General features: G+C 40.6%; 2 protein-coding genes across 3 annotated transcripts; both read left to right on the forward strand.

Annotated features, from left to right (window-relative positions):
- The first annotated feature begins 149 nt into the window (after positions 1 to 149).
- On the forward strand, positions 150 to 4,710 carry syt15 (synaptotagmin XV). Its single transcript, XM_082544147.1, has 8 exons — positions 150 to 297; positions 382 to 574; positions 1,224 to 1,366; positions 1,671 to 1,963; positions 2,923 to 3,090; positions 3,190 to 3,298; positions 3,443 to 3,625; positions 4,225 to 4,710. Exons 1-8 carry the CDS (start codon positions 291 to 293, stop codon positions 4,362 to 4,364), a joined length of 1,236 nt encoding a protein of 411 aa, XP_082400273.1. The 5' UTR covers positions 150 to 290; the 3' UTR covers positions 4,365 to 4,710.
- Positions 4,711 to 6,978: 2,268 nt separating this feature from the next.
- Positions 6,979 to 10,140, forward strand: nat9 (N-acetyltransferase 9). Of its 2 annotated transcripts, none has more exons than XM_082542960.1 (6): positions 6,979 to 7,166; positions 8,098 to 8,207; positions 8,296 to 8,436; positions 8,568 to 8,627; positions 8,795 to 8,889; positions 8,981 to 10,140. In XM_082542960.1, the coding sequence occupies exons 1-6, from the start codon at positions 7,090 to 7,092 to the stop codon at positions 9,128 to 9,130; spliced, it is 633 nt and encodes a 210-aa protein (XP_082399086.1). In that variant the 5' UTR covers positions 6,979 to 7,089; the 3' UTR covers positions 9,131 to 10,140. The 2 variants fall into 2 exon arrangements, with proteins under 2 accessions (XP_082399086.1, XP_082399087.1); XM_082542961.1 differs by having other exon boundaries at positions 7,054 to 7,166; positions 8,079 to 8,207.
- Positions 10,141 to 11,042: the final 902 nt, after the last annotated feature.

The raw sequence follows: 11,042 nt of genomic DNA on the forward strand, positions 1-11,042 counted from the left end.
AGTTTCTGGTTGTTTAGTGAATTAATTTAACTTAGAATTAATTTGAGGCTCCACTGGAGCCCAAAGGCAAATTTTTGCCCGGTGGGTCCTCAGGAGATTAATCCGGCCATGCATATAACAGCATGGGAACCAGCCAGATGTGTCGCACCCTCACAGCTCTGCGGAGTCACAAACGGTAACCTCTCACATTAACAATGAATGCTAAGCAGTAGCTTCATTCCTGGTGAGTCTGTCTGAGTCAAAGCTGACTAGGAAAGAAAAGTTATTCACGTGTTGGAGCTGACCTCTTCATGGCTGGTGAGCAGGAATCTAGATTAAACCTACTGCCTGTGATACACCTGTATTACACCCTATCGTTCCTCCTCTTTGTGTTTTGTTCAGATCACATGTTACAGCTTGCTGTTGGTCTGTCTGTGGGTGTCCTGTTGCTGTTGCTGCTGCTGATTCTGATAGTGTGCTACCTAAGGAGGAGGAAAAAAGAGCAGATGCAGTATGAAGAGCTGCTCTCTGCAGTGCCTTCAGTCCCGGCATGCTCTGCTCCAGTGATCCTGGTGTCTCAGGGCTCCTGGGCCACGTTAGTGAGCATTTTACATAAAATATCTACATACGGGCTCTTGAAGCATTAATTTATTAATTAAAAAAATATTACATATTAATAAGACTCAGAGGCTTTCCGCTTTATCACACGGTCCTCATCAGTGATTGCAGGTGGTTCCCAGTATTACACTATGGCTCATATTGGTTTGTCCTTGTGAATCTGTGTGGTCCTGGAGATACCTCCTGTAGCAGGAATCACTAAGGCAGATTTGAGTTCTTCAGCAGGTGTTTGCCAGCACACTAACACTAAAACTCAGTGACAAAACTATAACAATTTGGGTTGTGATTGGGCCCATGAGTACTGAGAAAATATCAATCTTTATAGACTAAAGATTAAAAATGTATTTCACGACATAAAGCCAGCATATCTTCTATTGGCTAGTATATGTTTAAGTCTTTATCTGTTAGATCTTGTTTCTAGTTTTTAACAGATGTTGTTTAATAGCCCATATTTCCCTTTTTTTCCAAGATTTTTTGTGTGAGAACGAGAGCGTCTATTATTTTCAGTTTGTGAGGAATTTAGTCAGACTTTTACTGACATCTCTGACCACTGACAGCTATTTGCTAAAGGCAGTTGCAGCACCACTCAACACTCATTTAATATTATTTGTCTCTATGTGTGGAAGGCCCCGTGAGATCGCTTTCACTCTACCTCCTCGCTTCATCACACAAAACCATGGAGATCGGAAAAATAACGAGCAGGACAAGAAAGAGGAGGAGGATCCCCAGCGGGACGTACTGGCTCATCGTGGGTCGCTCTCAGTGAGGAGTAGGTCATTGCTTCTTTTTATATGACAGCGTATCAAGACAGTTAGAGCCACTTTGTTGGTGCTGGTTTTATGCTTGTGGAAACATAAGAGGATAATAAGAGCATTCACCTACGATCACCTGAAGAAGATATTATTGTTGTTAAGACGTTTCAGTCTGGACAGATGTGGCGCTTTGGGGGGGACCAGCTCACCTACACTCCTTCAAACCAACAGGGCCAGTCCTGGGCCTGACAATTACACCAAAGTATCACATAGCTTTCATTAAGTTGAAGAAAAACTGTGATATTTTGCTGTTTCCTTCAGGCTGGTACCCAGTGGGGACGGTTTTGGCTGGTCTCTACTCTGTACCTCCTCTAAATGAGGTGGTGGCCCCCCCTCCCGGCATGGTCTCCCGCCTCTGCTTCTCCGTGGAGTATCGACACAGCAGCGAACAGCTCATGGTCTTCTTGCTCCGCCTCAGCAACCTCCCTCCACGTTTCCATGGCAACGTCACGATGGTGGAGCTCAGACTTCTCCCTGATGACAGGCGGCCCCGTCAAGCCAAGGCCCGGGGCACGGGTCCAGACCCCGAGTTCACCGACTGCTTCATTTTCCAGGTGAGGGCAGAAAAGTTTCCAGAAGTTCACATCTAGAAGTTAGAGACAAAAGAGAAGACAAAAATGATTTCCTTAACTTTTATTTAAAGCTGATATCATTTATGTTTTTATAATGTTTTGACTGGAGATGTGAAAGGGGACAAATACTGCTACCCAGGTCCCGAGTAATACACCCACTGAGAGAGAGGAAGAAGAGATGGAGGGTCAGATGGGCACAGAGATTTTTCTAATTTTTAGTATAATGATCATAAAATGGCAGCACGGTGGCACGGTGGTTAGCACTGTTGCCGCACAGCAAGAAGGTCCTGAGTTCAATTCCAACATCAGGCCGGGGTCTTTCTGTGTGGAGTTTGCATGTTCTCCCCGTGTTTGCGTGGGTTCCCTCCGGGTACTCCGGCTTCCTCCCACCGTCCAAAGACATGCAGCTTGTGGGGATAGGTTAATTGGATAATCCAAATTGCCACTAGGTGTGAATGTGCGAATGAATGTGAGTGTGAATGGTTGTCTGTCCCTGTATGTTGGCCCTGCGACAGACTGGCAACCTGTCCAGGGTGTACCCCGCCTCTCGCCCTATGACAGCTGGGATAGGCTCCAGCGCCCCCCGCGACCCTGAAAAAGGATAAGCGGAAGTGAATGGATGGATGGATGGATGATCATAAAATGCTTGAAGGATATCATTCTCTGAAAGTTTAAAGGGAGCGTTGGGAGTTAGGAGCAACAAAACTGAACGCAGTCTGTGCAATTTCACACTTGACTTCAGAATCATGGGTGAAGGTCTAATTTCTGTATTGGCAACAGTATTGTTCCCATTCTGCAGTGATTAAATACTAAGAACAACAATTTATCAGAGTTCATTCAGTACACAGAGAAAGACTGACTGAGGTCATAGCTCAGATAAATATTGTGGATATATGAAATCTGCTTTTTGATGTTGAGGAATGAGTACAATGGCTCCACAGGTGTCAGCGTTGCGTGTGCTTCACAGCACCCTGAGTGTGTGTGTGCTGAGTGTGGAGCAGGATGGTAAACGCCATGTGGTGGGTAGGGTGCTGTTTTCTCTGGAGGGGGAGTTCGGTCAGGCTGGCAGGGTGCTCTGGAGAGACCTTGAGACTGAGGAAGACCCACAGGTACACACCAAACAACCACACACACACACACACACACACACACACACCGTACTGCACATGAGTGCAAAGCTAAAAGTTCATGATTGCTGTGCTTGTCAGTGTTCAGAGCTGGGGGATGTGCAGATATCTCTCAGCTACAGTAGGTCCCTGCAGCGCCTTTCAGTGGTGGTTTTGAGGGCTCGAGGCATACAGCTGCTCACAGACGCAGGTACGAGATGATTTATGGTTGTGGATGGAGCTTGTGTGGAGTACACAAATCCACTGTTTATCTACAAAAGAAAGAAAGTATGAGATAAATCTGGTTATGACCAAAGGAATGTCCGGTAATACAGCACCTGTGTGTGCTTCTAAGGTGTGTGTGTCCAGGTGAGCTTACAAAAGCACACTCAGGTGGTGAAGATGAAGCGCAGCTGTGTGGTGAAAGGTGAAAATGACCCCTACTTCAACTTCAGGTCGACCTTTAAACTGCGACCTCAGCACCTGGACGAGGCCTGCGTGAGGTTTGAGCTGCAGCAGCCGAGCAGCGTCCGCTCAGGTGACTGTTGGATGGGCTGAACTTCAAATCTAAACTTTGTTTGGAGATTAATGGAAATGATCAATGTGTCAGTGTTTCATAAGATAGGCATTAAAAGCTTTTCATCAAACACTCATCTTTGTCATTTTAAAATTTTAATTTCTGACATATAACTTCTGACAATAACAATAAGACCTCACCTACCTGACATTTAAAGAATGTCGAGTGTTTTAGGGCTTCTTTTAAAGAAGTAAAATGTTAGAAAAGCTCCAAGTATACTGAAAAGCATGTTTCTTGTTTATAGTTATATTATTTATATTTATTGAGTTTTTTGAGTTGTTTATTAGTAAAGGTATAATCATATTTAATAAAATGTTATCAGTCTGGAGAGTCCAAGGTTAGGCATTACTGTTAATTTGTCTTTAATGCTTTACGGGTTTTTACAAACTGTCCATTGGAAATAAAGGTTCTTATTCAAAGTTTATGTGTAACAGAAAAAAACTTATTTTTTCCCTTTTTAAAAATGTTTCCTCTTAGGAATTTATTATTAAAAAAATAAGTAAAAAACAGCATCTTCAGAAGATAACATTTCTCACTGGTTCTGTTTCTTTTCCTCTCAGAACCTCCGACCCCTCTGGGAGTGGTGGTGTTGGGTCCCTTCATGTACTCCAGGGGTCCTCAGCTGCAGCACTGGATAGACATGGTCAACACGGCACAGGAGCCCGTCACACTGTGGCACGGACTGCGCAGACCCACCTAACGCTAAAAGCATCCTCATATGAGTAGATATCAAAAATGAAATAAAATAAGTATGAATCAATCATCTACCATTTGTTAAGAAAAATTTCTACAGGAAACTCTGGAATACATCAAAGGAAAAAAGCTGAGAAAAGCTCATTGTTTAGTTTTTTGACCTGTAGCTTTACTCTCTTCGTTCACTGCTCTCAAAGTGTTGTTTTCAGCTGCTGCTGTGCAACATTTAGCAAATGTATTTTCAGGTGTCATCTTCTGTAGCTGATATTGAACAAATCAGAACTAAAAAAAATGGACTTAAATTCATCAGATCAGCACGAAGTTGAGTTTTTGCTGCCCCCAAATGGTGAAAAATAAATAAATAAATACATAAATAAATATTTGGGCTCCTACAAGTTTCAGAAACATTTTTTGTGCAATTCTCTGAAGATTCATGTATTACTTTAAAACAAAGGAATATGAATTCTAATGTGAGAAACTATGTAACATAACAATTAGATGATAGGGTTTAATAAAAATGCTGTAATAAGACTCAGATTTTAATATAGATCATCTTAAAGCCAGTGTAGGAAAGTCTTATTTGGCTTGTAAGCATTTCAAATGTAGAGATATTTTCAGTCTAAACCACCAACATAAGAGCAGCCAAACACAAAATATAGACTTTGATATAAACATTCTCATGTTCCTGCTTATTATTCGTCTTTCAACCTCTATGATTTATCCTCAGATCTTTCCGAGTGAACTCCAGAGTGCATCGTGTGTGTAGCAACGTTAGAAAGAGGCATGCTTGCCATATCAAGCTGGGATAAATGGTCTTGAGTTTGTTGTTCCGTGATTTTCTTTTGTGTGTTTTTAAAATTACATTATATTATACTATATTATATCTTAAAATGACTAGTTATTACAAATTGTAATTATTATAATTATTATTTTTATTACAAAAAATCTTACAAATAAGTGGATGGGATAGTCACTTTTTCTTTTTTTTCTCTTTTCTTTAGAAAAACAGAAAAAACTTTCATAATCTTTACGGTACTGTGCAAAAGTCTTGAGCCACTCATCCTTTCTTTGTGTTTTACAAAGAAAATGGGAAATAGGTTCAGCAAGTTATTAAAATATGTGCAAACATAGATGAAAATGCTGTAATTTGAAAATTCTAACTAAAGTCAAAATTTGGTATGACTGCCTTTATTCTTCTACACAGCCTGAAATCTCTCAGGTATCTTCCTTGTAATTTATCTCAGTAGTCTTCAGAAATAGATCTTCAGGATTCAGGAGATTCTTACTTGGATGTTGGCTTCCTTTTGTTCTGTTCTATGTCAAGATGATAACAAACTGCTTCAATAATGTTGCAGGAGGCCAATCAATGACTGGTAGCGTTCAGGTGTGTTTTTCACCCTGCTATGCTTTTACTGCATTGGCAATATGTTTGGTATCAATGTCATTGCTCAGAAATAAAGACACAGTCCTTTCCAGATGGTATTACATGTTGGCAAATTAAAATGCTCGACGCCACTGCTTGACATGCAACTCCAAACCGTGATTTAGCCTCAGCTTTGTTCCACAGATGGCTGTAGACACTCACTGTCGTACCGCTCTCCTCTGATAATAATTTAATATACAAAAATGTACATTTGTATTCATCACTTCATCAAACCTGTTGCCACTGATTTTCAGTCCAGTTCTTGTCTAATTTTGGATACCTCAGCCTTTTCTCCCCATCTCCCCTCGCTAGAGATTAGCCTCTTGACAGCCACCTTTCCACTGAGGGTGAACAGACAGATGAACTGAAGGGCCTGATGCATCTCTCAGGTCCTGTTTCAGGTCTTTCATTGATTTGTTTGGGATATTTCTCAAGGATATGACTTTCAGAAGCTGCTGATAGTTGGTTAGACTTGTCACTTCTTTAGTTGTCCACACTGTCCAGCTTCCTCAAACTTAAGGGCACACTGTACATCATGGAGGTTTTATGCTAATATCTTGATACAAAAATGCTACAAAATTTTATACAATTTAAAATCATTTAAAATAGTTTCTTTGCCAAAATGTCTGTTATGTGTAAGCACATGACTGGTTCATCCATGAGTCACAGGTTAGTGTTAGAAGTTTAAACTCCCCGGAAGGACATTATCACTTACTTTGAAACCAAAGAAAATAAATTATGTGCCATTGTCAATCTTAATATCTTACTAGGGAAATTCCACATGCATAAATGTAAATTTCAAAACTCAATCCCAATATTTAGTTTGTTTTTAATTGAAATTGAATATTACTTAAACTCTCTTAAATGAAATTCAAATTAAAAAGGTTTATCATTAATTGAAATTCATCCAGAAATTTTCAACAAATGAGCTGTCACAGATACAATTTTCAAGCACAAAGCTACTATGAAGTCTGTCACATCCCTTTTTTTCTTCTTTATTTATTTATTTACCCCTCTTATTTTCATTTTCATTGTATTGCTTATTGTTACTCTTATTTGCCCTGAATGTCTACTGTACAAACTGAACTGGAATGATTGACTGTTCACTTTACAATTTCAAATAAAGTTCTGCAAAAACAAAACAAAACCTCCCTGCCTTTCGTGCTTCCTAATCCTGTCCGGCAGGTGGCGCCTCCTGTCTGTGTGACTCCTGTGCGCAGCTGCAGGAAGCGTGTATGCGGAAGCGGTGTCTGAGCAGAAACGTGGATCGCTTTTAAAGTTATTACAGCTTCATCAGCGGTTTGATGCCATGAAGATAAACGAGAACACTTTACTGGAGGGACACAGAGTCGTGCTGGTTCCTTACAACGTAAACCACGTGCCCAGGTAACGTGAACAGCTGTTAGTGGAAGCGATCCCCGCATCACAGCTGTTTACTGTCCTCTGCCCCTTTTATTCCTCTTCTTATCACCACATTTTGTTACAATGTGTGTGTCTCTTTATGTGACAGTCTTTTAGTGCTAAGTATAAAACATTTGTTTACAATAGCATTTACAACTGCACAAGGAAAGGCAATACAAAGAATAAAGATTAATCCGTTCAGGTCATATTTACTGCTTAATGACACATTATTTGTCTTTAGTAAAGAGTATGTTTTAAGGCAGAGGTATCAAATACGTGGTCTTTCAAAGGCTTTGCGAAGTGTGAAACCTGGAAAAAGGAGGCATAATCTTAGCCTTTTCTCTGCTTTTGCACTATTAACTATTGTGTTGCAACTCGTTAAGATGTATTGCACTATAAGAGTGTTTCTAAACTGGTCATCCCCCTAAATTAATGTTAGAGATAACCTGTCATATAACACTGAAATAAAATGACTGAGCCACACAGTCATGCAGATGTTTTTCTCTGAGTTCTCATTCAGCTCATCGTTTGTTTTTCCATCGGATGCTTCTTTACATGTGAGTGTGGCTGTAAAAGTTAGTTAAATAGTTTGTCATGCAGCAGTTTTATTGACATAGCCAGCTGGAGAACTCCTGAACAGGTTGAGCCAGAAGCAAGATGCATATCTGCCACAGTTGTCTTCTATTATAGCCTTTTTCACAGCAAAATCACAAGTACCTCCCATATTAAAACATATAGTTCATAACTACCGTAATTCTGGCAATAATAGATTTTTCTCAACCCATTATTTATTTATTTTTTATTATTACAGCAAATGTTTCAATTTCTGAGTAATTTAGTTTGATCATAGTAACCAGCTGTCTTTGTTATTTCATATTTCCTGGGCGTCTTTATTAGTGAGTTTAACTTCATCCAGGTATCATGAGTGGATGAAGTCTCCGGAGCTGCAGCAGCTGACCGCTTCAGAGCCGCTGACCCTGGATCAGGAGTACGACATGCAGAAGAGCTGGAGGGAAGATGACGACAGTGAGGAGCCGTCAGTAGACATGATAGGAAAGCAATGCCAAGAAAAGCATTTTCATTGTGTTTGTGTGTTTTTATGTTGCCTTTCCAGAGTGCACGTTCATAATTTTGGACAAGCAGCGGTGGGCTGACCCCAGTGTGGAGGAGGAGCAGTGCATGGTGGGAGATGTCAACATCTTCCTGACTGATCCAACAGACCCTTCGCTGGCTGAGCTGGAGATCATGATAGCAGGTTCTTAAAAACATCTATAAGAGAGCAATCAGTGCATTTTTACATGCTCGGTGCAGACTTTTTGTTCAGTTGTTACATTGTTTTGATTCTGTGATAAAGAAGAAGTGTTTTTATTGTTTGTTTTTTAACAGAGCCCAGTTACAGAGGCAAGGGCATCGGAAAGGAGGTGACACGTATGATGATGTGCTATGGTGAGGCAGCCAGAACAGTCTGTCAGACTTTTAAAGATTTCTGTATGGAAATGAAAGATTTTTTCAGCCTTTTTTTAAGTACTGTAGACAGTATAGTACAGTTTTTACATTACATTTGTAAAAAACAGTTATTTTATGGTGGTGATTAGCGTGTTTTCCTCCATCAGGAGTCACCAAACTCGGAGTCAGAAAGTTCCAAGCAAAGATCGGGCTGGAGAACCAGGTCAGCATCACCATGTTCAAGAAGCTCCACTTCCAAGAGGTAACCAGATCCCACTGTGTGGAATTGTGGATATGCTCTATAAAATAAACCTTTTCTTTGGGAATTCAATACAAAGTCTTGCTTGCTGCAGGTGTCGCAGTGTGCAGTGTTTAAAGAGGTGACACTCGAGCTGACGGTAGATGAGTCCGTTCGGACGAAGCTGCTGGACGATGCAGCTCACGTGAAGGAACGAGATTACAGACAGACCTGCAGCAGCGGACCTGAACTGCTCTCACAGTGAGGTTCTATACTGAGCTTCTCACTCACCTTCTAAAGACTTCAGCTTGTGAAGCAGGATGATGTGACAGGATGACATGTGAATCTGAAAACTTGCAACAGAATTCTGTATTCGAGTCACAAGAAATGTTATTTTCTGTCACATAGTGGCAAAAAATTCTGATTATAAGACAAACAGAGGCAGACAAGGACAAAGCCATACCTCATTATACAATTTTAAATAAGGAAATCCAGATTCACAATAGAGTTGAATGGGTTCTTCCTTTTTGGATACGCTTCACCAGGTTTGTGGAATTCGTCTTGGTGGTTTTGGTGTGATCTTGCTGGATGTTGGACTTTGCGGAGGAAAAAACCTGCAAATTGTAACCTGAACACTGTTGAAAAACAAATGCATAGGTGTGAATATGACATCAAACTTTCATCCTCACGTATCAAATCGTGTACTGTAGTCGAGACATTGATTTAACCGTTGTCATCTCCGACCCGAGGAGTAAAATGAAATGAAAGATGCTGTGGCTGATGTTTTTAGTGGAGCTGGTTCACTTTATATTGATTGCGTACCACCTTAGCAAACTAGAAATCACTTGCCAATGCAAAGATTTGTGCTTCTCTATCTATAAACCAAGTTAATATCTTTGGTGTCCTTTGTTTGGAGAAGCTTTACACTTAAAATTGAAAGGTGATGTTTTTATGTTTGGTTCAGTATTTCTATTGACCAGTTCTGACTTTTTGAAACTAAACTTCAAATTGGACCAAACTGATGGTTTTAGTCACCAGCTTTCAGCAGCATTAGGCGCTACTTCTTTTTAATTATTCACTCTGTCCCCAGAATGAAATTAAGAGCTTTTTTCCACTTACTGATGCACAGCCATTAAAAACCACAGCCTAATGTGTTATTTACACATCTCTTATACATTAAAGTCTCATATTCCTCTTAATGTCACATATTTTTCTCAATTTTGTTGCTGAAAACTGGTTGGTGTCAAACATTAAATGCCAGCTGCGGGAGCTTTATTGCCATGTTTATTTTCATACTTCATACTCCTAAATCTCACTGTCCTCCTATTCAGTCAGCAATGGACATTCATGAGGTCTTGAGATTCAGGAAAAAGGACTAGATGTTACAGTCCCTGATGCATTGCTTTAGATGGAGAGACTCTTGAGGGATGGCTGTCATGAGGAAAGGCAGCCCAGAAACTTTACCAGCAGTACACATCGTTCTGTGCCTCAACTTTCGGTCTTACCCAGGCTAATCTGCCATTTTCCTTCCTTGGTTAGGTTTAGGGATTAGAGATCTGATCTAGATTATCATTTTAAAGTTTAGGACACATCGTCAGTAGTGGACCTTGGATTCATCGGGTGTTTCGGCCATTATCACTAGACCCCCTCATATAAGGAGGCCCTGCCAGGGTTGATCAGGCCCTAGAGCGTGTCACTGGTTTATGTTAAACTGTTATTTTTCTTCTCCTTTCTTCTGTTTAGTTTCCTACAGTTTATTTTCTATCTATTCACTGCAACTGAGAAATAATACTTACCTCTTTAGCATTTATGGAGCCTAAATTCTTCAAAGGGGTAGAAATGATGATAGAGAGAAGTAACACAAAAGGGACAAGATAGGAGAGAGCAGAGAGGAGAGCCGGAAGGGGGGCGCCCAATCTGGCTTCCCAGACCTCCCCGCCGGATCGGGCTGTACGCTCCACCTCCCCACTGCCTCCCAGAAAAGGGGAGAAGGGCAGAATATAAGATCGTAACTAACAAACTAATTAAAATTTTCCTCTTCTCCTCATCAACTTCAGTTAAGTCGTATCATTACTGTGTGATATTAGCACAAGTGTGATACAAGCTAATGCTAGTCTACACCTTAAGGGAGTTCTGCAGTTAGGTCCATAAGTTTTTGGACATGTCATATTTGTGAT

Source organism: Aulonocara stuartgranti (genome assembly GCF_965226115.1).
Source record: "Aulonocara stuartgranti genome assembly, chromosome: 8".
NCBI lineage: Eukaryota > Metazoa > Chordata > Actinopteri > Cichliformes > Cichlidae > Aulonocara > Aulonocara stuartgranti.

What these genes read in the sequence shown, in the direction of transcription:
- syt15 (XM_082544147.1), top strand. An exon ending in TGGGTCGCTCTCAGTGAGGA is followed by an intron (nt 1,367 to 1,670) that starts GTAGGTCATTGC and finishes TGTTTCCTTCAG; the next exon opens with GCTGGTACCCAGTGGGGACG. An exon ending in AGACTGAGGAAGACCCACAG is followed by an intron (nt 3,091 to 3,189) that starts GTACACACCAAA and finishes TGTGCTTGTCAG; the next exon opens with TGTTCAGAGCTGGGGGATGT.
- nat9 (XM_082542960.1), top strand. Translation starts at nt 7,090, where the DNA reads ATGAAGATAAACGAGAACACTTTACTGGAGGGACACAGAGTCGTGCTG. An exon ending in CTGGAGGGAAGATGACGACA is followed by an intron (nt 8,208 to 8,295) that starts GTGAGGAGCCGT and finishes TTGCCTTTCCAG; the next exon opens with AGTGCACGTTCATAATTTTG. An exon ending in GCTGGAGATCATGATAGCAG is followed by an intron (nt 8,437 to 8,567) that starts GTTCTTAAAAAC and finishes GTTTTTTAACAG; the next exon opens with AGCCCAGTTACAGAGGCAAG.